Raw genomic sequence first — 23,868 nt, 5'->3', positions numbered from 1 at the left:
TTTTTAAATTTTTTAAAATTTTTTGTATTTTCAGTAAAGACGGGGTTTCACCATGTTGGCCAAGCTTGTCTCAAACTCCTGACCTCAGGTGATCTGCCCACCTTAGCCTCCGAAAGTGCTGGGATTACAGGCGTGAGCCACCGTGCCTGGCCTGCTTCACCTTTTGTAATTGTCCACAGTTCTGTTCTGTTTCTTCATTCTTTTTTCCTCTTTGCTCTTCAGTTTGGAAAGTTTCTGCGGCCATGTCTCAAGGTCACAGGTCCTTTGCACAACACGTCAGTCTCTGTGCAGCCTGTATTATAAATCCCCGATGTGGCTAACCCAGGGGGACAATTCTGTGGGCATGTCTCAAGCTCACAGGTGCTCTGACACCACGTCGATCTCTGCACAGTCATAAATCCCCGACATGGCTAGGGCAGGTGTATGACTCTATGGACATGTCTCAAGCTCACAGGTGCTCTGACACCACGTCAATCTCTGCACAGTCATAAATCCCCGACATGGCTAGGGCAGGTGTATGACTCTACGGACATGTCTCAAGGTCACGGGTCCTTTGACACCGCGTCAATCTCCGTACAGTGTGTATTATAAATCCCCGAAGTAGGCCAGGTGTATGAGTTTCTTATGCTACTATAACAAATTCCACTTTGTGACTTAAAACAATGCAAATGTATCATCGTACTGTTCTGGAGGTCAGAGGTTTGCAATGGGTTTCACTGGGTTAAAACTGAAGTATCAGCAGGGCTGGTTCCTTCCTGGAGGCTCCAGGGAGAAACCTGTCTTGCCTTTTCCCGGTTCCTGCAGAGGATGCCTGAGTCCCTTGGTCCCCTTCAACCTGAAGCCAGCTGTGGCTCGGACGGTCTCTGTTCTGCCTCCCTCTTCCACTGACGAGCGCCTCTGTGATTACTTTTGGCCCGCGTGAGTAGTTCTATAATCACTTCCCTATTTTAGTGTCAGCTGTTTGGCCATCGGGATTCCCTGGCCACAGACACTGACACAGGCAGAGGTTGTGGGGACCAGGATGTGGACCTCTGTGGGAGGCCATCCTTCTGCTGCCACACTCGGTTTTCTTCATGTGAATGCAACAAATCGAGAACCAAGAGGCAAGAGCTCTGGACGGAAAAGTAGCCACACAAACTGAGACAGAGTAGAGAACACACGGCTGGCTCTTCATTCCTTTTGCTTCTCATTCAGAAAAAAAGCAAAAACCCTCCAGATTGCTAATGAAAGTATAGGGACTTTCTTCCTTTACAAATTGAGAATTTGCTAACCTCACCTCAAGATAATTTAGGTACTCTACGAAATTCTGGAAATATTTACTGTTTAGCATACTACGAAACACACAGCCTTCAGAGTCAGTGTCAGTCCCCACCTTCGATCCTGGCCCTGCCATTTAAAAACCATGTAAACTTCAGCAAATTATTTAATGATTCTGAACTCTAGTTTTCTTATCTATACAACTTGGCAAACATTATACATGTGATCAGTCTTTTTAAATATTTGAGAAAGATATATTTTCTCTCAAATGGGCCATAATGAAAAAGTCAGTTACTGTCCATTAACTTTTAAAGGGACACATTAAAGAAATAGCTTAGCCCACCCATGTGAGGCCAGTCTTACTTTCCAGCACGCAAACCAACAAACTTATTATAATTAAACATTTCCACAAATTTCTATAATACATTACTCAGTAACAAAGTCACATTAATGAAAAAATAGTCTACTTAAAATTCCACCTTTCATTTACTGAAGTACTTTCAGGTGAAAAGTTCACGCTGTCCAGGATCCCTTCCAAAGGACCCTTGGAACTCAAGTGACGGTGCAGGTGAGACAGGCTGGCCACAGGCTGGGAACCGTGGCAGTGGAGATGAGCCACAGAGATTCACAATGCTCCTCTCTACGGTTTTGAAAGTTCCCGTGTTATACGAGGAAGCTTTGGTCATATTTATCAGATAAAATATGATCTGTAATCCTTCCAAACATGCAGATCAACTTCCACCAGGCCTGGAAGGCTGTGCAAACTCATGGTCTTGCCATAATTTTTTTTTGTTTTTGAGATGAAGTCTCACTCTGTCACCCAGGCTGGAGTGCAGTGGCGCCACCTCGGCTCACTGCAACCTCCACCTCCCAGGTTCAAGGGATTCCTGTGCCTCAGCCTCCCGAGTAGCTGGGATTATAGGTGTGCCCCACGATGCCTGGCTAATTTTTGTATTTTTAGTAGAGACAGGATTTCACCATGTTGCCCAGGCTGATCTTGAACTCCTGACTTCAGGTGATCCACCTGCCTCAGCCTCCCAAAGTGCTGCAATTACAGGCGTGAGCCACCGTGCCTGGCCTGGACTTGCCATATTTGAATGTTACTGTACAGCTTTGGAATTTGAAACCACCTGCATGATTACTTTATTCTTTTCTTTTCTTGAGACAGGGTCTTACTCTGACTGTCACCCAGGCTGGAGTGTGTTGACACAATCTCAGCTCACTGCAACCTCTGCCTCCCAGGTTCAAGTGATTCTCCTGCCTCAACCTCCCGAGTAGCTGAGACTACAGGTGCCCGCCACCACGCCCAGATAATTTTTGTATTTTTTGGTAGAGACAGGGCTTCACCATGTTGGCCAGGCTGGTCTAGAACTCCTGACCTTGTGATCAACCCACCTCGGCCTCCCAAAGTCCTGGGATTACAGGTGTGAGCCACTGCGCCTGGCCTCAATTGCTTTATTCTTATCTGGCACTGAGGGCTGCAGCCGAGCCCCATGACGCTGTGTAATCTCTGCGTTTCACAGAGTAAGTTATTACTGCTGACCATTACTATTGTCAAAAGAAGGGTTATTAATTCCTGGTGACGTCTAACAAGAAAAGTGAAATCCCAATGAACTCATTTAAATGGTCATAACTACACTGATATAGTAGTATCATCTGGATAAAATAAACTTAAATGAGCATTTTATTCCACACATTAGAGCGAGAAAGCTGACAAGGGTGGTCAGTTATCCTTTGCTCATCGTTGCTGAATTGTAAAAATACAAATATTTGCCTGGGAACACAATGTAATGTAACGCTGGGCCCTTCAACTGTGATACAATCAGTGGATGTCCTCAATCCCGGGAACTCCTGGCATGAAAAAGCCACAGCACAAAACCAAGTGGTTTTCCTCCTACAGGAAATCTGGGAAAACTGAGTGGCCCTCGGCACCTCTCTTCACCTCCAAAGACGCCATGCATTTTGCTGAATGACACGGGACAGTCATTCTTTTCATTTCTCACTTGTACGACAGACACCACAGCCAGAGTCCACAGCTGCCCTGGCTCTGATTCTGGCCCTGAGCTGGAACGTCTCACTCGTGTCTGAGCCTCATGCTTCTGCCTGCCTCCTGTCCCTTGGGAAGTCAGTCTCTGGTTTTGTGTTACTCACCAGCAGTGTTGTATGCAGACAGGGAAGAGCATGGCCTCACCTGGCCTGCCTCTGGCCTCTGGCCACGAGACAAACCCGGGCACTGTCCTCTGCCAGCAGCCCGGGCGCCCGCAGGAGCCCCTGAAAGCTGTCTGAAGCCTCAGCTAGTGTTTATCTGAACACGGCCCTAGCACCGCAGGGCCCACCTGACAGTCCTGAAAATGACGGGGACACCGAACACCCATCTGCTTGGGACAACAAGCCACCCGCATGGAAATGAGGTCACTCTTTCGTTTGGGAGGCAGGGACGCAAAACACAGAAAATTACGCCAGGACGGTTGATTACTGATGCTGGAAATTCATGAGCACCCAGAGGGGCTGTTAAGAAAAGTGCCCCTGGACAGGCACGGCGGCTCATGCCTGTAAACCCAGCACTTCGGGAGGCCAAGGCGGGCAAATCACCTGAGGTCAGGAGTTCAAGATCAGCCTGGCCAACAATGGCAAAACCCCATCTCTGCTAAAAATACAAAAATCAGCTGGGTGTGGTGGCAGGCGCCTGTAGTTCCAGCTACTCGGGAGGCTGAGGCAGGAGAATCACTTGAACCGGGAGGTGGAGGTTGCAGTGAGCCAGGATCATGGCACTGTACTCCAGCCTGGGCAGAGAGAGACTCTGTCTCAAAACAAAAACAAAAACAAAACAAAACAAAACAAGAAAAGAAAACAAAAGAAAAGGGTCCCAGGCTCTGCAGAAAGAAGTCCAAGCCCAGCGCCAGACTACAGGGGTTACGGACTAGTCTATCCTCTTCGGTGGCCTCAGACACACGACTGAGCTCTAAGCCTCAGCTTCTTCATGAATATGTCAGGAATAATCAGTATTGGGGGTTCACAGGGTTGTTTAGAAGTTACACGATATAATAAAACACGGAAATCATTTATACAAATATAAGTCATGAAAACATTGGCTATACTACGAATTGCAGAGGGAATTTTTCCTCCCCAGTTACCAGAAGGGGACTCAGCTTTCTTGAAGGCATGGAGGGACAGCATAGGCTAAGCATAGGCTAAGCCAAGATTTAATTCTGTAGCCTCCTGTGGGCAAAGCAGGGAACCACGTGAATTCTGTGCCCCGAAGTACAAATATGGAAAGGGAGGCATGCAGTGATCCAACACTTTCTGGAGTTCAGCATTCCCCACGTGGGGAGTGCAAGCAGGCCTGGGGGAGCTCTGCACAGCACAGGCAGCAGGGAACGGGGCATGCTGGGCTGTCATTTCGGGTTTTTGACATTGCCCAAAGTCTCTCCCCAAGAAGGAAACGGAATTCTATCAATCACCGATCACCAGTAACTGCAGTTCCGTCAAACAGATGAGAAGTTAAAAATAATCCGACAGCATTTTCATCCCGTTAAGACTTCTTCCATGACAAAGGCTTTCATCCTTTGATTTCATAAAAGCAAACTTGCTGAGAACAAGCTTCTGTGGTACTTAAAAAGTCTTAACTACTAGCATTTCTTTCTTTTAGGTAGAAATCATTTCCTCCCCGAGACCAGGAAAACACAGACACACTGTCACAACTGTATTCTCCAAAATCAGCCATAAACTTACGTTTTACAAATTAGACAGCATTTTTTCACACATCTTGAGCTGTTAAATTAAAATAATTATGAGTCCTCAAGTCCAGGTTCCAGAATTCCACTTTGGTTTATCTGGATCAAGGTTACTGTCAGGCCAGCTACCTGCCTAGATTCCAGACTCCAGCCTTTCTGAGGGCCTTTCCTTCCTGAGTTCTATTAGCAAAAGAGGTTATGCCGGACGTAATTTTCCCCCGAAATTACACAACCTCATCCACTTGAAACTGAGACTAAGCCGCTAATCCCACCTCTGTGAAGAGCGAAGATCTCAATGCATGGGTGGATTTGAGAGCACAGCCCCCTTCTGTCCTCGGAGGCTGAGATGAAAGGCGCCCAAGTGCTCTCCTGGCCCCGCCGCGCCCTCCACCTGCGCTCAGATGGCGCTGCTGAGAGCCTGTTGACCCCGGTCTGTGTGTTCCTGCGTGAGGGCTTCCTGGTAGGAAGGAGACTTACGGCTTCTAAAAGGCCCTGAAAACCAGCAATAAGCCCACAAAACCCATCCTGACAACCCAGCCACCACAGGGCTTCCCGGATCAGAAACCGCAGAGGCCTCAAGGGGCTCCAGTTCCACAGGGAGCAGCGGAGCGGGGGGGAAGGCCCAGCCGAGGGGGAGAGTGGGTAGCGCAGAGCCTGGGAGCAGGGCCGGGAGGCGTGAAGCCACCGAGGCCACTGCCTGCAGGGATGTTCGAAACAGACAGTAGGGAAATGACAAAACTTGAATGATATAGCAAAGGGGTCAGGAATCGTTGTGCTCTGTTATCTCCTTTAAAACCGCCATGGGCAATCACAGGAAGCAGTTTCCCGCCAGCCCCTGCCAGGGGGACCAGGACCCTCCTCCAATGCCTGGATCAAGCTCTGCTGCTGCTGCTGGTTTCCTCCCTGCGGCCCCACACGGCACCTCATCTGCTGGTTTCCTCCCTGTGGCCCACACGGCACCTTATCTGCAGGGAGAAACAGGCACGCGGGGCGGTCGGGCGAGCTCTGCCCCAGGAACGGAGAAGCCAGCTCCCAGGAGGTGGGCTGGGTGATGCCTTCACAGCCCCCATCCGGCTGAGATGAGCCCCGCTGTGCAGGGGGGGCCACGGTTCCACACACCCATCACCCAGATCCTGGAATCCCGCCCTACAAGTCCACAGTGGCACCACATGTGGACACTGGGTGCTCCCTGCCTCTCTGCACCTCTGGGCCGCGCAGGCTGAGTTCTAAGAAGTACGTCTGGGATTCGTTTTGGGCTGGAGGGTGGGTGAAGTACATACTAGCTTGGAAACTACCTTCAGTGAGCTCCGCCTGAGACTGCGCCGACTTTAAAACTTTATAAATATCACCACTCAGAGACAATATTTTGGATGTGATTTCTCATCAGTACATTTCTCCTTCCATGAATCATGCCTGGGAAACCACCCATAGCACTTATCTGGTTGGGACTTTGTTTTTCAGCATTTATGTGTCCTGTTTCTAGAGGTTAAAGCTATTAAAATTTTTTTGTAATCCTACAGTTACAAATTAAATAATCCCATAAAAATGCTTTAAAAAGGTGACCTTTTCTGTTGTAAATTATTCTTCAAAAATGTGCAACTCTTCAAGAGCACATAAATAATTAAGAACCACAGGGGTCTACATGCCAGGACACCTGGTATGGATTAAGCAGATCTCCACAGGGGTCTATACATCAGGACACCTGGTGTGAATTAAGTAGGTCTACACAGGGGTCTACACATCAGGACACCTGGTGTGAATTAAGTAGGTCTACACAGGAGCCTACACATCAGGACACCTGGTGTGAATTAAGTAGCTCTACATAGGGGTCTACACGTCAGGATGCCCGGTGTGGATTAAGTAGGTCTACCACAGGGGTCTACACGTCAGGACGTCAGGTGTGAATGAAGTAGGTCTACCACAGGGGTCTATACATCAGGACACCGGTGTGGATTAAGTAGGTCTACCACAGGGGTCTACACGTCAGGACGTCAGGTGTGAATGAAGTAGGTCTACCACAGGGGTCTATACATCAGGACACCGGTGTGGATTAAGTAGGTCTACATAGGGGTCTACACGTCAGGATGCTGGGTGTGAATTAAGTAGGTCTCCACAGGGGTCTGTACATCAGGACACCCGGTGTGGATTAAGTAGGTCTACACAGAAGTCTACACGTCACGACACCTGGTGTGAATTAAGTAGGTCTACACAGCGGTCTACACGTCAGGACACCTGGTGTGAATTAAGTAGGTCTACACAGCGGTCTACACGTCAAGATGCCTGGTGTGAATTAAGTAGGTCTACACAGGGGTCTACACGTCAGGACGCCCAGGGTGAATTAAGTGCGTTTGCATGTAAGGACACACGTGTGAATTGTGGGCCGCCACACGCGTCCCCGTGTGCAGCTCAGTCACGTGTGTGCCTGTGTTTGGTTCATCCATTTTGAAGGACAATGAAGATAAATGGAGTCTGAACACAGGCACACGCGTTCCACATTATCTGGAAAGCACAGTTTACCCCGTGTTTAACGGCAGCAGCTAAATTTCCACCCTATTCTTAAGACCCGTTTCCAGGTCACTCTTGGAACGTGGGAAATGTGTGTGCACTTCCACGCTCCCGTCCATGGAGAGAAATATGCTCTGTTTAGACCGCGGCACTCTGCTCACGCTTCCTACGCTGTGCCTGGGCTGCACCTCCTGAACAAGCTCAAAGACCTCCCCGGGTCTACGTCTGGCCTGCGTTTGTTGGCTCCTTCTCCAGGGTGGCTGGTAGCGTTTCTGCCTTACCAGTGCTGAGACTCTGGCCAGGGTGGCCCACGAGAAGCACATGGCCAGACGCCTCAGAAGTGGGAGCTGGGTGGGGTTTGGATCCTGGACTTCAGAACTACGCTGCCTCTGTGACAAGGTCGCCCGAGAGTGGAGACACTGCGCTGTGAGCCCTGGCCAGGTGGAAAGCCTTCTGTGGGTGGTCACCGGGAGGGAGAGTGCAGCACCCTTGGTGAGGTCCTGATCCGAAGCCTTTGCTAGGGGTGGCTGGTGGCCGTGACAGCAGGGCCAGGAGCAGAGCTGGTCTTTGAAACCGAGAAGCACTAACACCCCCCCCGGCAACTGCTTTTTAGACACATCGTGGACACTCAGACCCGAGTTACCTTGGACGAGACGATCCTGTTGTCTGGGTATCTCTGTGGGATGTAGGCCTCTGCGCCCGGAGGTGGCTCCCTGTGTCCCACGTAGATGGTCCTGCTGTCCACCCAATTCTCTTCTCCTGCACACTGCGGAAAGGAGAGCAGTGTTAGGCAGCTTCCTCAGAACCCGCATCAGAGGCTCTTGCCCAGAATGTTGCCTTGAGGCATGTTCGTCGGAAAGGAGACTTGTACCTGCTGCTGACAGCATTGTTCAGGGCTGCGGGGAGACCTGGGCCCCAGCACCCGGGACGGAGCCACCCTGTCTTACGCAGGCCAAGGTCTTCTGGTGAGCACCAGGAGGGTCTGTGCTCCTGTGAGAGCCACACAGTGAACTCCAAAGCTGACTGCCAGTGGCAAGAGCTCAGGGCATGCACATAAGAACAGAATGCATGGCTTCCAAAACAGAAGAGACAGTGATGCTGGGAAAGGTCTTTAATGGCAGAAGAAAGAAAAACTAGGATATTGGGGTAGAAGGCAGGACTCGACTCCAGGGATGGGGCTTGGACACCGGACCCGATTGAGGACTAGCGAAAACAGGGCTGGGGCAGAGGCAGCTTTCCATCAGACATGCCCCCAGTGTGCCTGTCGGTTTAGCATTGCCATGGCAACAGCCAGGAGCCGCCGCCCTGTTCCATGGCAATGACCTGATTGCCCGGAAGTCACATCCTTCTAGAAATTTCTGCATAAACCACCCCTTAATCGGCATGCAATTAAACCTGCCCTGAGCTACTCCTCTCCGCCTATGGGGCAGTGCCGCTCTGCAAGGGCGGTGAGGGAGCTGTAGCCCTGCCTCTTCAATAAAGCTGTTTTCTTCCCCCTCCTGCTCCTGCTTGCCCCTGAATTCTTTCCTGGGCAAAACTAAGAACCCTCCAGGTTCTTGCCCCACTGTGGGGTCACCGGCCCTGCATCTGCACATGTAGAAGAGTCACTCAACCCTTCCGGGTGTCTGCTCAGGAACAGGAAGGCTCTCCTGCAAAGATGACTTGGGCCTGACCATCTGTATTACTCAGAACACTGTATTTGGAGGAGTCAAGAAAACAGCTCTGACAAGAAATATTTCAACAACACTCAGGCGGGCCATTTGATGTCAGCACGAAAACCACAAAAATACCTTAGCTCGTCATGAGAAATCCAAATGCCACATCTGAATACGCAGCCCTGGCCATGGCCCCAGCTCACCTCAGAATGCACGGCCCCAGCACATGGCCCCGGGCCCACCTCGGAACACATGGTCCTGGTACACGGCCCCGGGCCCGCCTCAGAATACGTGGCCTTAGCATGTGGCTCCCGTCCCATGACCCACTTCTCTGAAGGAACTGCAAGACACTAGCCTTTCTGGGGCATGAGAAACACAGCTGAAGAGGAGACGGAAGCCTCCTCCGTGAAGGGAACGCTGGTGCGATGGGGCGGGAAGGACGAGTGGGCACTGCCGTCGAAGGGCTGACCGTTGGCTGCTGGGCCACTCCTCGCCGCAGGCACGGGGACAGTTTCCCACTGGGCTTCTCACCCATGAGGCGGATGCCAGCACTTTCTCAGGGTCCTGGAGCATGAAATGAGGCAACAGGAACAGAACACGGCCAGGGGCCCGGCCCAGCACAGATGCCTGTGAACGCTCGGGGCGACTCCTCTCTGTGTGGGCTGCCCCTTGGTGCTTCAGGGAACTCTTGTTTTTTTAAAGCCAAAAGAGGCAGGCAAGGCCTGAACAGTCTGGAGTCCCTGTCTGCGTGGTGCTCTTGTTTATAACCTCACACTGGCTGTTTTTGGTCTTGTTTATGTCATCAGCTCCTCTGCTCCTCTAACGTCCTTTCAGAGGAAGCCTTTCCACACTGTCCCACCCAGAACGTTCCGGACAGGAGCTGTGTGAATGTCTGCACATTTGCTGTCATAAAGTCCATCGGCAGGTAATTCACTTCCAATTTCTTTTATTAGGACTCAGCTTTGCAGAACAGTCTAAGTAAAATAAAGGAAAGAGATCACAGCAGTCCCCACTGTGTTCTGAGAAAACAGAACACAACTGTGCCCCAACTGTGTTTTCAGAGATGTTCGGCTGAGACTATGAACCAGCGTTTCCACGGGGAGCCGAGGCTTCCACGCTCCTGGGGACAGACATACACAAGGCAGCCACGAGGCCAGTGAGGAGCACTCCACCCTCAAATGAGCCAGAGGCAGTTTTCCTCCGCGCCACCTTGGGTTGTGGCCTCCCCGCGAGCCTGCTGGCCATGCAGTAACTGTCATCCTAGACTCAAAGCCAGGTGGGCAGCGCAGCCCCACTGCCCTGACCATGCCACAGTCTGGCTGCCCCTCCCCACAAAGACAGGCCCTCCTCCTTGGGACTGGATCTCCCCGCCTGACGGGGGCCTTCCCAGCTGCCTCTATTTTGTGGTGAAGTCAACAAACCTAAGGGATGCAGGGATGTGGACTTTAAAAGTATCTTAGGAGCTTCACAAATAAACTGCTGCCTATAAAGGCTAAGAAAAGTCCCTGGCTCCTTTGTTTTCTCAGAACACAGCCAAACAGATGCTTCTCATTCTCGTGGAATCAGGAAATTGCACTGAATAAGAATATAAGTGAACCAGAAAAAGAGAGAAAAGCATACAGGTATCTTTTAATACAAAAGTGAAAATCGTAGAAACTTTCTTCTAAGCTTCAAAGAAAGCAACTGAATTTCAGGAGTGGCCACGAGCCCAGACACTGGCTCTGAAAGCTGAACGCTTTCCTGGAGCCGTGTGGCATCGCCCACGCCACGGCGAGCTCACGCTGCCCGGACGCTTCCAGCCAGCTACAAAGGGACCCTGTCTCCTGGAGGCACGAGCGGGACGCATGGATGAAGTCCACTCCATATTCTCAACAGTGCCGAGCAGACGTTTATCGTTAAATAATTACATCAAAAACAACTCAAATACGGCCCAACAGTGTAGTGGCGTTTAAACCGACACAAGTAGGAATGACTATTTTTGTCTGTGCCATGACATCACAAAATCAGCTGCCAACATGCAGTGGGCCTTGCCTGGCAAGTGGGTTGCTTGCCTGGCAGCCTTGTCAGCGTAACAGATACCAGACTGGATCAGGAAAGGACCTGAGGCCATGAGGTCACTTAGACGGCCTCACCCAGGGCATCAGGAAGGTCAGAAACCTAAGTGTCTCTTCGGGTTCACGCTTCGAACCAAAGGGAGCTCTTTGTGTTGCATTCTCCACAAATGTTCACTTTTTTTTTTTTCAAAGTGAAAGCAAGTTCATTACAAAACTAAACAAATAAAAGAATGGCTACTCCACAGACAGAGCAGCCCACAAATGTTCAAATTCTAGGAAGACTAAACTGACCAAAAGGAACAGAGCTGAAAATACGCTGGACCTCCAGAGGATGTAGACACAATCCCAAACGGTGGCCTGGGGATGGGGCGCCCGGTCCCTGCTGCTCACTGGCTCTGTGGCTGTGGCTGCATCACACCACGTGTCTCTGTCAAATGTCGTCAGCAGCGACATGAAGGGATTAGAAGGGCCAACCTTCATGGTCCTCCCAGCCCGAAGATTCTGGTTCTCTGTACAGTTAGCAACAAAAACAAACTCAGGAGCCCCAATCATGTAACTTTTGAACCTCACCAGTCTTGAACCCAGGGCCAGACATGCTGTGCATAAATGGTGGCACAGACAAAACAGGGTCCCCACCAGGCACAGTGGTTCATGTCTGTAATTCCAGCACTTGGGGAAGCTGAGGCAGGCAGATCGCTTGAGGCCAGGAGTTCAAGACCAGCCTGGCTAACATGGTGAAACTCCATCTCTACTTTAAAAAAAAAAAAAAATAGCTGGGCATCGGGGCGCCTGTAGTCCTAGCGACTCAGGAGGCTGAGGCAGGAGAATCGCTTGAACCCCAAGGTGGAGGCTGCAGTGACAAGATGGCTCCACTGCTCTCCAGCTTGGATGACAGAGCGAGGCTCTGTCTCAAACAAACAAACAAGCAACAAAAAACGGGGTCACACCACACAGGGTTTTTTTCAGGATTCAGAGTAAAGACACAGGTAGTCAGGAAGCTCTCCAGGGCAAGAGGATGGAGACCCCAGCCTCTCTGTGTTCCCAGACAGGATCAGCCACACAATTCAGCCAGCCCCACAGCCAGAGGCTTCCATCAGCAAAGCAAAGCTGAAACCAGGCACCAAACTGTCTGTGTCAAGTAGCAGGTTTCCTAACGACTCATTAACAACCCATTGTCCAAACGGCATCAGAAAGCCACGTGGCATGTCCCCTGGAGGGCTGGCATCCAGTTCCAGCTGAAGTAAAAATCCACCCTGTGCTGATGGGACTGACCAGAGGACACAAACTGACCAAGGGAAACATCTCGAGCAACTCCAGGAGGGGCACAAAAAATTCGGCGCGAAGGTTCACAGCTGCACTCTTCAAGGAAGACACAGGTGGCAGCCTCCAAACGCGCGTCCACTGACGAAGGGATACACAGAAGGGAAGGAAGCGCTGACACCCACACCAACACACGTGGGGCCAGAAAGCATCCCGCGTGTGGAGCAGCACCGTGTTGTGAGTCCATTCTGATGAAATGCCCAGAAAAGGTGAACGCAGGGACGGGGGCTGATGGGGGCTGATGGGGGCTGACAGGGGGTGCGGGGGCTGCCGGGGGCTGGGCGAATGGCTGCCCAGGGGATGAAAACCTTCTGGGTTGGAGGGTGGTGGTAGTTGCTGATGGTCCCTGACCAGCAGGTGAAAACCTTCTGGGTTAGAGGGAGGTGGTGGGTGCACGACTGAATATTTTCCAGTTGGAACCAACGGATTGCATGCTTTAAAAGGGAGGATTTTAAGGTATGTGAATTATACCTCAGTAAAAATGTTATATTTTCTTTTTAACGAGACAGAGTTTTGCTCTCATCACCCAGGCTGGAGTGCAGTGGCAAAACCTCGGCTCACTGCAAACTGCACTTCCAGGTTTAAGCAATACTCCTGCCTCAGCCTCCCTAGTAGCTGGGATTACAGGCAAGCACCACCACGTCCAGCTAATTTTGTATTTTTAGTAGAAATGGTGTTTCACCATGTTGGCCAGGTTGGCCTCAAACTCCCGACCTCAGGTGATCCGCCCGCCTCAGCCTCCCAAAGTGCTGGGATGACAGGCGTAAGCCACCGCATCCAGCAGGAAAAGTCATTCCTAGATGTCAGAATTGCTTCTCTGTTTCAGTCTTCCGTGTAAATTCTAGAAACTTAGATATAAAGCTCTTCCTGAAAATCTCCGAGGAAGTGAAAACGATTTACTTTTAAAACATAATTACTTTTTTTAGAGATGGGGTATTGCTGTGCTGTCCTGGCTGGAGCACAGTGGCTATTCACTGCAGTGACCGTTCACAGGGACAATTAGAGTGCACCGTAGCCTTGAACTCCTGGGCTCAGGCAGTGCTCCCTGTGCAGCTTCCCAAAGCACTGAGATTGCAGGCATGCCACCACGCCCCCCAAATTACTTCAACTTAAAATGAGAATGTATTTCCAGCTATCTCAGTGTTTTAACAACTCTGAAAAGAGTTACAAGGTTTTGGCCCGGCTGCCATTTCTTACACAGCATAACTGCATGGGAGCTGGAGTGTGCGGGGGCTTTCAAAGCTGCTAACCCCGACCACCTTCTCTCACAGAGCCGCTCAGCTCAGCAAACCTCCGCCAACTGCACCTCACACACTGATGAGAGGCACGTGGAGGCTTCAAGGCCTCAGGGCCTCCGGTGTGCTTTCTATCCACCACATCAGCTGCTCACCTGGCCGCTAAAAAATACATTTTTGCAAAAGGTATGTGTGGTATGATGCTAACCATGACCATCTGCCTCATTTCCACGACTCACACAGAAGACTGTAGAAGAAGGAACAGGAAGGAGTGCCACAGGGTTGGGAAAACAGGAAAATGGACCCCAGCGTGCCTTCCAGACAGAGGCGCCCGCACATGGGCTGTGCCTTCCTTCCGGGCCAGGCCCAGGCCTCTCCATGCAGGGTGCCATGAGAGGACCTCTGAGAGGAATTCCACATCTGGAGTTGCGGGAGAAAGAAACAGTGAGCGGCGCGTGGGCAGCGCGTGGGGAGGGGGCGGCAGGGCCTCCCGGCTGCATGGAGCCCACGGTGGAGGAAGTCTCACGTCCCTTCTCCTAATATGTGTGCTCAGGACACAGCACTGTGCAGCGTCCTGGCCGCCTTCCCACCCCCCTTCCAGCGGGAGGGGGCTTCGCAGAGGGGCAGCTGTAACTGCGTAGCACAGGAGTGTCAGAGAAAATGTCACCACAAATCGCAACAGTGCAGCTACCTGGGCAGCCTCCGGGGCTCCTTCCCTTAATTATTATTATTATTATTTTCTTCTTCTGAGACAAAGTCTCGCTCTTGTCCCCCAGGCTGGAGTGCAATGGCGTGATCTCGGCTCACTGCAACCTCCGCCTCCCAGGTTCAAGCAATTCTCCTGCCTCAGCCTCCCAAGTAGCTGGGATGACAGGCGTGAGACACCACGCCTGGCTAATTTCTGTATTTTTAGTAGAGACGGGGTTTCACCATGTTGGCCAGGCTGGTCTTGAACTCCTGGCCTCAGGCGGTTCGCTCGCCTTGGCCTCCCAAAGTGCTGGGATTACAGGTGTGAGCCACCGTGCCATCTTGATTATTTTTTTAAAGATACTTTTGACATTTGGGATTGATCCACTGCTGCCTGAAAACACACAGTCTTTGTGCACGTGCCTGGCAGTGTTGCTTTCTGACAGGTGCCAGCGCCTGAGCCCGGTGGTGCCTGGCAGTGTGGCTTTCTGACTGGTGCCCAGCACCTGTGTTCAGTGACTGAGGAAAATTTCCCCAAGGAGCAAACGCCCCTGAGGCCACTGCCATGGGAGCATGAACTCTAAACCCACAGTGCAGAGAGGCTCCAGGGGCGAGACGCTACGTTTCAGAAGATCTACGATGCGACACTCTCAGTGTGCACCACAGCACGTGGTCAGAAATTAATCCCAGGCCAGGAGCTGGAGCCTGTCACCTGACAGGTCATCTCAGCCGGGCGCAGGGGCTCACGCCTGTAATCCCAGCACTTTGGGAGGCCCAGGTGGGTGGATCACCTGAGGTCAGGGGTTTAAGACCAGCCTGGCCAATACAGCGAAACCTCGTCTCTACTAAAAATACAAAAATTAGGCAGGAGTGGTGGCACATGCCTGTAGTCCCAGCTACTTGGGAGGCTGAGGCAGGGAGAATGGCTTGAACCTGGGAGGTGGAGGTTGCAGTGAGCCAGGATCGTGCCACTGCATTTCTGCCTGGACGACAGAGTGCGACTCTGTCTCAAAAAAATAAATAAATAAAATAGAATTTACTATTGCTTCCCATTTGACAGAGCGTGACGACAAACCCAGAACCATCGCCACACAGGCCGGAGCGCCGCGTGCAAACTCACCCCCGATCAGTTATCCAGATGGTTTAGGCAGCGTTCAGTGTCACACAGCACAGGGGTGGCACTGGCCTCGCTGGCCCTGTGACCCTCCCCGCAGTTCTCTGTTAATGAAGTGTGGAAGTGAACAGGGCAAGGGAGAGGATGGAGCAGGCAGCATGGAGGAATTGGCTCCAACGTGCCCAGTCTGGGGATGGAAGGAGGGTCTGGCATCTGCCCTGCACTTTTACTCACACACAGGACACACGAGAGGGTGTGTGGGGAACTGCCAAGGATGTGGCCGACTCAGCAGCCCTGAGGCGTGCCTTCATGCAGACGGGCTCACTTTAGGATGAGTAACAGATGTCAACATGAATCCCCATGGAAACAAACGGCGGCCACCGGAACAAGCAGCAGTGGCCACGGACTCCAAGCTGCAGGTCGGCGCCTCCACAGGCTCCCAGGGACTCCAGCCAGGCCAGGAAGGCAGGAAGGAGTCCAGGGAAGAGGCCTCAGAGGGCAGCCATGGGCCTGGTGGGGTGGGGGGGTGCATGGGCTCACGCCTGGGAGGCGCGGCATCCTGTGGGGCTGGCAAGGGGGGCGGTATTTGCTGTTCTCTGGCTGGCCCTAAGTTGGAACTGGGGGCAGAAACTAGGTCGTTGTGAACTAAGCTGCGCCCGCCCTGTGCCAGGGCTATGGAGGTGTGGGCTGGGGTTCCCTGGCCACAAATGGCTCAGCCACTGTCCCTCTTCAGGAAGGATGACGCCTCTCCAGATACGCCCACTCACAGGTGGAGGGGGGCATTATGAAATAATTCAAACATGCAGAAAACTGGAGTAAGGAAATAAATCACCCAGATTTCACAAATGTTAACATTTTTGCTATATTTGTACCAACCAATTTTTTTCTTACAGAAATAAACTTAAAACATAGAGTTTTATATAAGTCATTTGAAAGTATTCTTTTTAAAAAATCTGGCAATGGGTGAGTAAGAGAGGAGAAGACTGCAGTTACCTAACACCCCTTTAGAGGAGGGATGTCCTCGAGGCCCCAACCTGCTCAGCCAAAAGCACCCTGAAGCTGCTGGGAGGGGCTCCTCCTGTCAGCGCCCCCCGACCGATGGAAGCCCGCCTGTGTGCATCCCGTGCCTCTGGCTGTGTGGTAGGAAGGAAGAGGATGGGGCTAAGGCGGAGTCGGATGATGAGCCCTTCAGCAGACAGGGGGCGCCGTCGGCAGCATCTTCACAGCAGGGCTTCACGCCGTGCTCTGCTAACCCCACTGGAAGAAGAAACACCTAGAAGCTACGCAGCCAGCCACGGGTACTTCACCTGCACATCAAGGGCCTGCCTCAAAGCAGGGAAAGACCGATAAACTGAGTCACACCAAATGCTGCTAGCTCTCTAAGCCAGTGCAAGCAAGACCCCTGCGGGCAACCCACTTGCAGTCCCTCAGACATCACATCTGAGGCACACACCGCAGCCTGCTGGCCTTGCCACCGACCCCGAGGAAGGGTGGGACCACGAAACAATGACGCCCCCATTCCCTAGGGTCTTGTAACTCTGCAGCTCCCGTGACAGGGGACGAAGGTGGAAGGAGCTGCTCACACACACAGCCTCGCTCGCCAACGACACTTTTCACCGATGCCGGCAGACGTGTGTTGCTTCGTCAGTCTGACACACACAGGGCAGTGATAGGAAGAGGCCCAAAGGAAAGAGCGTTCATTCAGACCTGACCCAGAGACCCAGGGCTCTCACACTCTGAGACTGTGACCTGGGATGAGAAATACGTTGTAAGTCACCATGCAGTCCAGGCTGTGCGTGCAAACACAGGAAGGCGAAGCCTCCCCGTCTGCTCTGTCTGGTCCCCTGCTCTGGTTCTGCGGTCTTTCAGTGCTGCTTTACCTCGAAATGAGCTGCAACTGTGATCTGGTATGCGTCTTCAGTGAGTGGGTGCAGCACATCACACATTTGCAATTTGTAAGTTGGAATCTCAACCTCCCCTGAGAGTACCGATTAAAATAGTTGCTGGAATGGGATCTATGTTCCTCTAAAGTACCATCGTCTCCCATTTCTCCAAATACAATAAACAGGGCCCAGGCTTGACATCTTCTCAAGGGCGTCACCCAGGAAGACATGGTCCTCAACCACCCTCTTCTAATTTCTGCAACTGGAGATACCGGAAGCTTTGATGTAAGACACCTGGCTTCCAGTTTAGACCAGATGACTTACGAAACCTGGGAGGTGTCAGCTGACTTTACAAGTAAAGAAAAATCCTAGCACCAGACTAGACCCAAGTAATTTTCTTTCATAAAAGTTCTGTTAAAAAATGAGTAAAATCAAAATAGCCTGCAGTCTATCCTTTATATTGGACATTTCCTAGAAGGCTGCAACCTTCAGCCGCAGTGCTTAGCCAGGTTCCCTCTCCTCCAGACACAGGAGGGAATTCCTTCGGCCCCAGTGCTTAGCCAGGTTCTCTCTCCTCCAGACACAGGAGGGAATTCCTTCGGCCCCAGTGCTTAGCCAGGTTCTCTCTCCTCCAGACACAGGAGGGGATTTCTAGTTCTCCTTGAGAGATGGACAGGAAGCAGTGAGGCAGCAGGCACTGCGTTTGAGGAGCTGAGGTTCCTGGTGCACCTGTTTTCTAACTTGCAATGAAGAAAACCCGTCAGGTCTTCCCAAAGGCTGCCATGAACGCTGTGAACCTGGGCACTGCGGGTCCTGAAATGCAAAAGCAGAGCCCTTCCTCTAATTTCAAATCCACTACCAGAAACCACGGCAGTGTCCTAACCCAGGCAGAAACTTAACAGATCCTTCCCATCCTGTTGCTCCAACACACGCCCAGGTGTGCGGAGGTTGCATGGGCCGGGGTGCTGGAAGTGCAGAGCCAGCCCTCCCTCCCCTTGCCCAGGTGTGCGGAGGTTGCATGGGCCGGGGTGCTGGAAGTGCAGAGCCAGCCCCCCTCCCCTTGCCCAGGTGTGCGGAGGTTGCATGGGCCGGGGTGCTGGAAGTGCAGAGCCAGCCCTCCTCCCCTTGGGAGTAGAGGGAGGAAAGGATCCCTGCAATTCGGGAAATACTTTAATCGAGAGCCCGCGGCAGAAAAAGGGCAGCTTGTCCCTTTCCCTCTTTTCAGGCACAGCGAGGTGGACTGAAATGGGCTGACGTGGAGGCGCTGGGCTGGTCTAGCACAGAATGAGGAAGATGAGCTGAATGGGGGAGGCCTTCCAAATCACGCAGCCAGGGCTCAAGCACGCCCCCACCCCCTAGTCCCCACACGAAGGCAGTCTCCGGCTTTGATGCCTTCCAGCCTTCCACCGCCCTGTGAGCTCCCCTGGGACCCCTTCTCTTCCCAAGGCAGCAGAGGCACAGGCAGGACTTCCCTGGAAGGCACAAGGTGGGGTGGAGGGTGGAGGTGGGGTGGAGGGTGGGGGTGGTGTGGAAATCCTTCACAGGTGCGTCTCTCCACACCCCGTGACGCACGTCACCCACAGACGCAGATCGCCACTCACGCACGCGGAGCGTTGGTGGCTGCCACACAGAGGGCACCGCAACTAAAAACACCGTGTTCCGCTGCAGGCTGCATGGAGCCCAGCGCCACAGCTGTTATCGACAGTGTTGAGGAAGGACCAGTTACCCAAAAAAGCACAGGAAAAAAGCTGTTTCTGCAGACAAAGCCCTGGGCCTTTCCTGGGACCCCCATCCGCCGCAGGGCAGCACGTTTACAAAAGGGCTACAGCTTCCCAGAGGTTCAAGGATTCCCTTCGTTTGCTCTTTCAGGGGGCAGGGAGAGTGGGCAAGGACTCCTGGTCACCAGCGGAGTGCCGGGCATTGGCTCGGGATCCGTACAGCCCGGGGAAGCAAGATTCTCCCGTGGGAAGAAAAAGGCATGGTGGGTTTGGTCAACACAGAGAGAGGGCGGCATTTCCTTTGCTTAGATTAAGCAGCAAATAAATTAAAATACATGAAAACAGAAGGGCTGGGTGACACCATGCAAACTGTTGCAGGCCAATCCAGGCCACCACTAAGCAGTTTACAGCCTGCACTCTGTTCTGGGGGTGGCGATGGTGGGGCAGGGCAGGAGGTGCCACAGCTCATCAGAACCCAGATGGCACCCTCCGGGGAGGGAGATGGACAGGCCGTGGCCTGGGGCAGCACCTCACAGGCCACAGCCTTCGGGGTTCTGGGAGGGTCCAGAGTTCCGCCCAGACACAGACCACCGTGGGCCAGGCCTTCCCCGTGTGGCCCACGTGCACACACACAGGGTTCCTGGGCTTTCACGGCAGAGCCGTTCCCTACGTGGAGCACTGTGATCGGATGCCAATCGTATATGATTAGGGATTGTACCTGGAATATATACAGAACGATTCAAACTCAAAAACAGAAAGACAAGGCGGAGCTCCTCTAGGGACCTGCAAATGACCAGCAAGCCCAGGAGAGGACGCAGAGCATCCTCAGTCACCAGGGAGATGCGGGGCAGCCCCGCCAAGCAGCAGAGCCAGTCGTAAAGCCCCAGGCTGCTTGACTCCACCCACAAGAAGTGTCCACACGGGCAAATCTGCAGCGACAGAATGTGGATTAGCAACTGCCCAGGGCTGGGCTGGGGCGGGAGGGGAGGGGAGCTGGGGACACAGCTTGGGAGCGCCTGGTACTGGGGACGGGGTTTCACTGGAGGGTGATGAAAATGTCTAAAATTAGATTGTGGTGATGTTGTGTAGCTTGGTAAACACAATAAAAATCATCAAATTGTTTAAGTGGGTCACTTTATGATATGTAAGTGATATTTCAACAAAGCTCTCTTCCTACACACTCGCGACAGGCTGAGCACTGCTCACGGCCCTGCTCCCAGCCACACGGCCCCACCACGGCCGCTCCAGGTCAGCACCCCTCACCACTGGAACCTTCTACCTGCTCATCTTCTGCACAAACAGGCTTCTCTCAATTTTCGTGTAAGCAACATTTTTAAAGTTTAGTTTTTATATAGTATATAGATCACTGTTGATATAACAAACTCCATCTTAGAAAAAGACTTTGTTTTACATTTCACAGCGCACTTTGCCAACAAAGATAAGGTGATTTGCTTAATAAACAAACAAACAAAAAATAAAGACAGTATCCAACCAGGTAAGGACACAGAAAGCACACCGTTGCACTCAGTTCTCACGGGAGCACTCTGCCTCAGCCGCTGCCGCCTCGCAGTCACTTGTGATAAGAATTTGGCATCTGCCCTGCAGGCTCTGCCATCTGAGTCCTCCTCACAAGACCACGGACCACCCCGCCCAGCCCAGGGGTGGTGTCTGCTTCACTCCCCCCGACTGGTTCATTAACCCTTCCTCCTACCTCCCTTTTTCTCTTGATGTTAAATGTTACTTTGTTTGTTGCGGAGTATTTAAAACATTTATGTATTGATTAGGTATACTATAACTATGGTTTACAATATTGACCAATGTGAGGAGTGGCTTGAGCCTGGGTGCCCGCTGCTGGAACTACCCAGTGACAGGAAGCACCAGCAGTTCCTGGCTTTTGTGATTGAAATAACGTCAACAAAAGCCTCACACTACGGAAAGACACAAGTGCACGTGGACCCGGTTATCTCTAACCCTGCACCACTCATGACAAACAGCATCTCATAGGGGGTAAAAGTGAGCCAGTAAGTTTCCAAAGGAGTATGCCTAAGAGCAGAGAAACTAGAATAAAAGAGATTATTCCCAAAGTAAGAAGAGAGAAACAGCTGAGGGCAAGCACCATGCAGCCGCGTCCTCCGGGTTTAACCAAGGGGGCAACTCCTCCCACCAGGGCAGATACAGTTGCCTGCGCCCGTCCCAGAACCCAGCAGACACGTCCAGGCTGGGTGGGATTGCAAGGTGTCTCTGCCTGGCGCACGCCTTTCCTCCCCTTGTTGCCCCAGTAAGGGCAAGATGTTTCCGCATTCAACGTTCCATCAGAAAATCGCCGGATCACCCGAAATAACCAACCTTCCACCGTGGGTCACGCCTTCCCCAACCTCACCATCAACTCTGCTAGGGTCTGCGTTGTGGCTGCCAGTCAGGTTAGAATGGGGTTAGAACGCATGCAAGGACAAAGGAGATTTTTAAAAAACAGGCTGAAAACCACTTTTAGCCAGGGTTAGTCCCTAATGGAAGTTTCACGTTTCAGCTGAGACAAATAAAACCTATTAGCTGAACGACACCGGGGGCAGAGCAGAAGCAAATCAGCCAGCCTCAGTCACTGGATCAATGTTTACAGCGGCCATTCCCCCTAATGGCCGGTTTTCAAACGTACAGGTATCCAGTGACACAGCAACTTCTTGTTCTGCTGTCTGTTTATAGCTTCAAACAGCAGCGCTCCTTGTTTGACGGTCAGAAGATCGTGGGCACTTAGGCGTTTCTAAAAATAGGCTTCCTCCTGACTCGCTGTCTCTGCCGCCTCACAGTCCAGGGAAGCGGCGCGTGGCGCCTGTGCCTGCCCGTCTCTCAGCGGCTCCCGGGAGCACCCTGGACCCCAGTGGACGTGTGGGGCTTGCTTGGGTGTAAAAAATGCAAACAAGCCCTCTGCAGGTGGACCGCGTTTCCACCGCTGTGCTGAGACACACGGCTCTCTCCCACCTTTGTCCCAGCATGCAAGCAGGGCCTGGGGTCTGGGGTGAGGCTTCATGTGGGTGCGCCCGTCCCTCTGTCCTCCTTGGTCAGAGCCACTGGCATCTGCTGGGGCAGGATCAGAAGCGCCACTGGTTCTCCCCACTCTCATCACACTCATGGTAATGATGACTGGATTTCTCTCCTTCCTTTTTTCTTATTTTTCCCCCAAACAAATCTCAGGTATTTTCAAGGCTCTCGGTGGCACTTTCCTGCCATGAAAATATTTTTCACACAAAATCACTTGGGTCACAATGATCCACAAAAGCACAGGGACATCCCTTTGATCTGGAAACACAGTAAACCTGGGAAATGCTGGATGCCAGCAAACCTAGACCATAGTTTACTGGGTCCAGAACTGAAATAACGATATAAATTCTCACCCCAAATCATTCTTGGCCTACTCTGGATTGCCTAATTCTGATAGTCTGCAGCAGTGGGAAGAAACACAGCTTCCTAAGAGTCCAGACACAGGAGACACAGAGGAAAAGAGCCGGCAACCAAAGCATCGCTTGGAGCCCACGGCACGTCCAAGGATCAGGAGGGCGCAGTTAGAACAGACTCCGCAGGACTCATGAAATGCAGCAAGAGCAAAAATAACGCTGATTTCATGCGATTCACCCTCCATTTTTGACAGGAATACATTTCTGACCAGGCAGCTTGTGAAGCAGCAGCCGTGGTTAGTGGCTTCCGTTTACAGCCGCGTGGGATGCCATGGAACGTGCAAGGAAGCAATCAGACAGACCTGGCTTCCCCGTGGCTCTGAAGCCGGCCTCGGCACGGTGCCTGCACGGTGCCTCCGTTGGGACAGAGACGCCTCTTCATCACAGGGCACCGGGCAGGCTCACCCATCCCTCTGCAAATCAGTGCTAGAAATCGGCAGCTTCCTCTTAGACTCAGGCCGGTGCGTTCCTCACGGCCACGTGTTTCTGCCTGTAACTGAGGCTCATCTCACCTGGAAAACCAGGGTGGTGACGAGGTTCACATGACTGAGCTAAGGGCCAGCTCTGGGGAAGCTGGGAGAACTATAAACTCCGGCATTAGAGCTTGAGGCCAAGGTCCCTGCTCCAGTGTGCAGACAAGAACCTGGTTTTGGCTTTGGCCAGAGGAAGCGCAGCAAAGAGGCCACGGCTGCCAGGGACCCGGGTCACGGGCTCCTTCAGTTCACCTCCAAACGCAGCAGGCAGAGGGTCGCAAGCCACTGGCCAGGACAACCATCCCGGGAGCCCCGGGGCTGAGGCCATGCTGCACCTGCTGTGCCTTTGCACCTCAGAGAGGAGGGCAGAGAGGTCCTGTGCCGGGTGTGGAGCTCAGTCCTGGCACACGCTTGGGGGTGTGAGTGGTGCTGAGTCAAGAAGAGAAAGGCAAGTGGGGGAAGCCGGGGCGTGGGGAAGGGTAGGAGCCTGGGAGGAGCTGGGGGGCGGCCCTTGGGGCCCCATCATTGCTCCTGTCTCCTGACTTGCAAACCTGCCCCCAAAGCAGTTCCACCCCCGACCACAAACACCTCCCTATCAATACACTCTGGCTCATCCCGTTACTAACGTCACAGTGCAGCCTCCACTGCCCCTCGCAAGTGAACCGCAGGTGAAGACAAGAGCGCGCCAGGAATCGGAAAACAGGCCCAGCATGAGGATGAGCAGCAACTCCGCCCTGAGGACTAGGTGAAACCAACTGGCAGGAGAAACGCTCGAGCCTCAGCA

General features: G+C 52.4%; 1 protein-coding gene across 14 annotated transcripts in view; it reads right to left on the bottom strand.

Moving 5' to 3' along the window:
* The window catches only part of ATP11A (ATPase phospholipid transporting 11A), a 187,573-nt gene that overhangs the window by 82,250 nt on the left and 81,455 nt on the right, over nucleotides 1–23,868 (bottom strand). For all 14 annotated transcript variants that reach the window (XR_012426599.1, XR_012426601.1, XR_012426600.1 and 11 more), the window contains exon 2: nucleotides 8,140–8,262. Coding sequence is in view for 10 of the 14 variants with exons in the window: in XM_065533014.2 (XP_065389086.1) it covers nucleotides 8,140–8,262 (123 nt within the window). In the remaining 4 variants the exon portion in view is untranslated. The remainder of the gene's footprint in view (nucleotides 1–8,139; nucleotides 8,263–23,868) is intronic.

Source organism: Macaca fascicularis, chromosome 17, assembly GCF_037993035.2.
Source record: "Macaca fascicularis isolate 582-1 chromosome 17, T2T-MFA8v1.1".
NCBI lineage: Eukaryota > Metazoa > Chordata > Mammalia > Primates > Cercopithecidae > Macaca > Macaca fascicularis.
The sequence above is the reverse complement of the archived record's forward strand: the minus strand, read 5'-3'. Positions and strand labels throughout refer to the sequence as shown.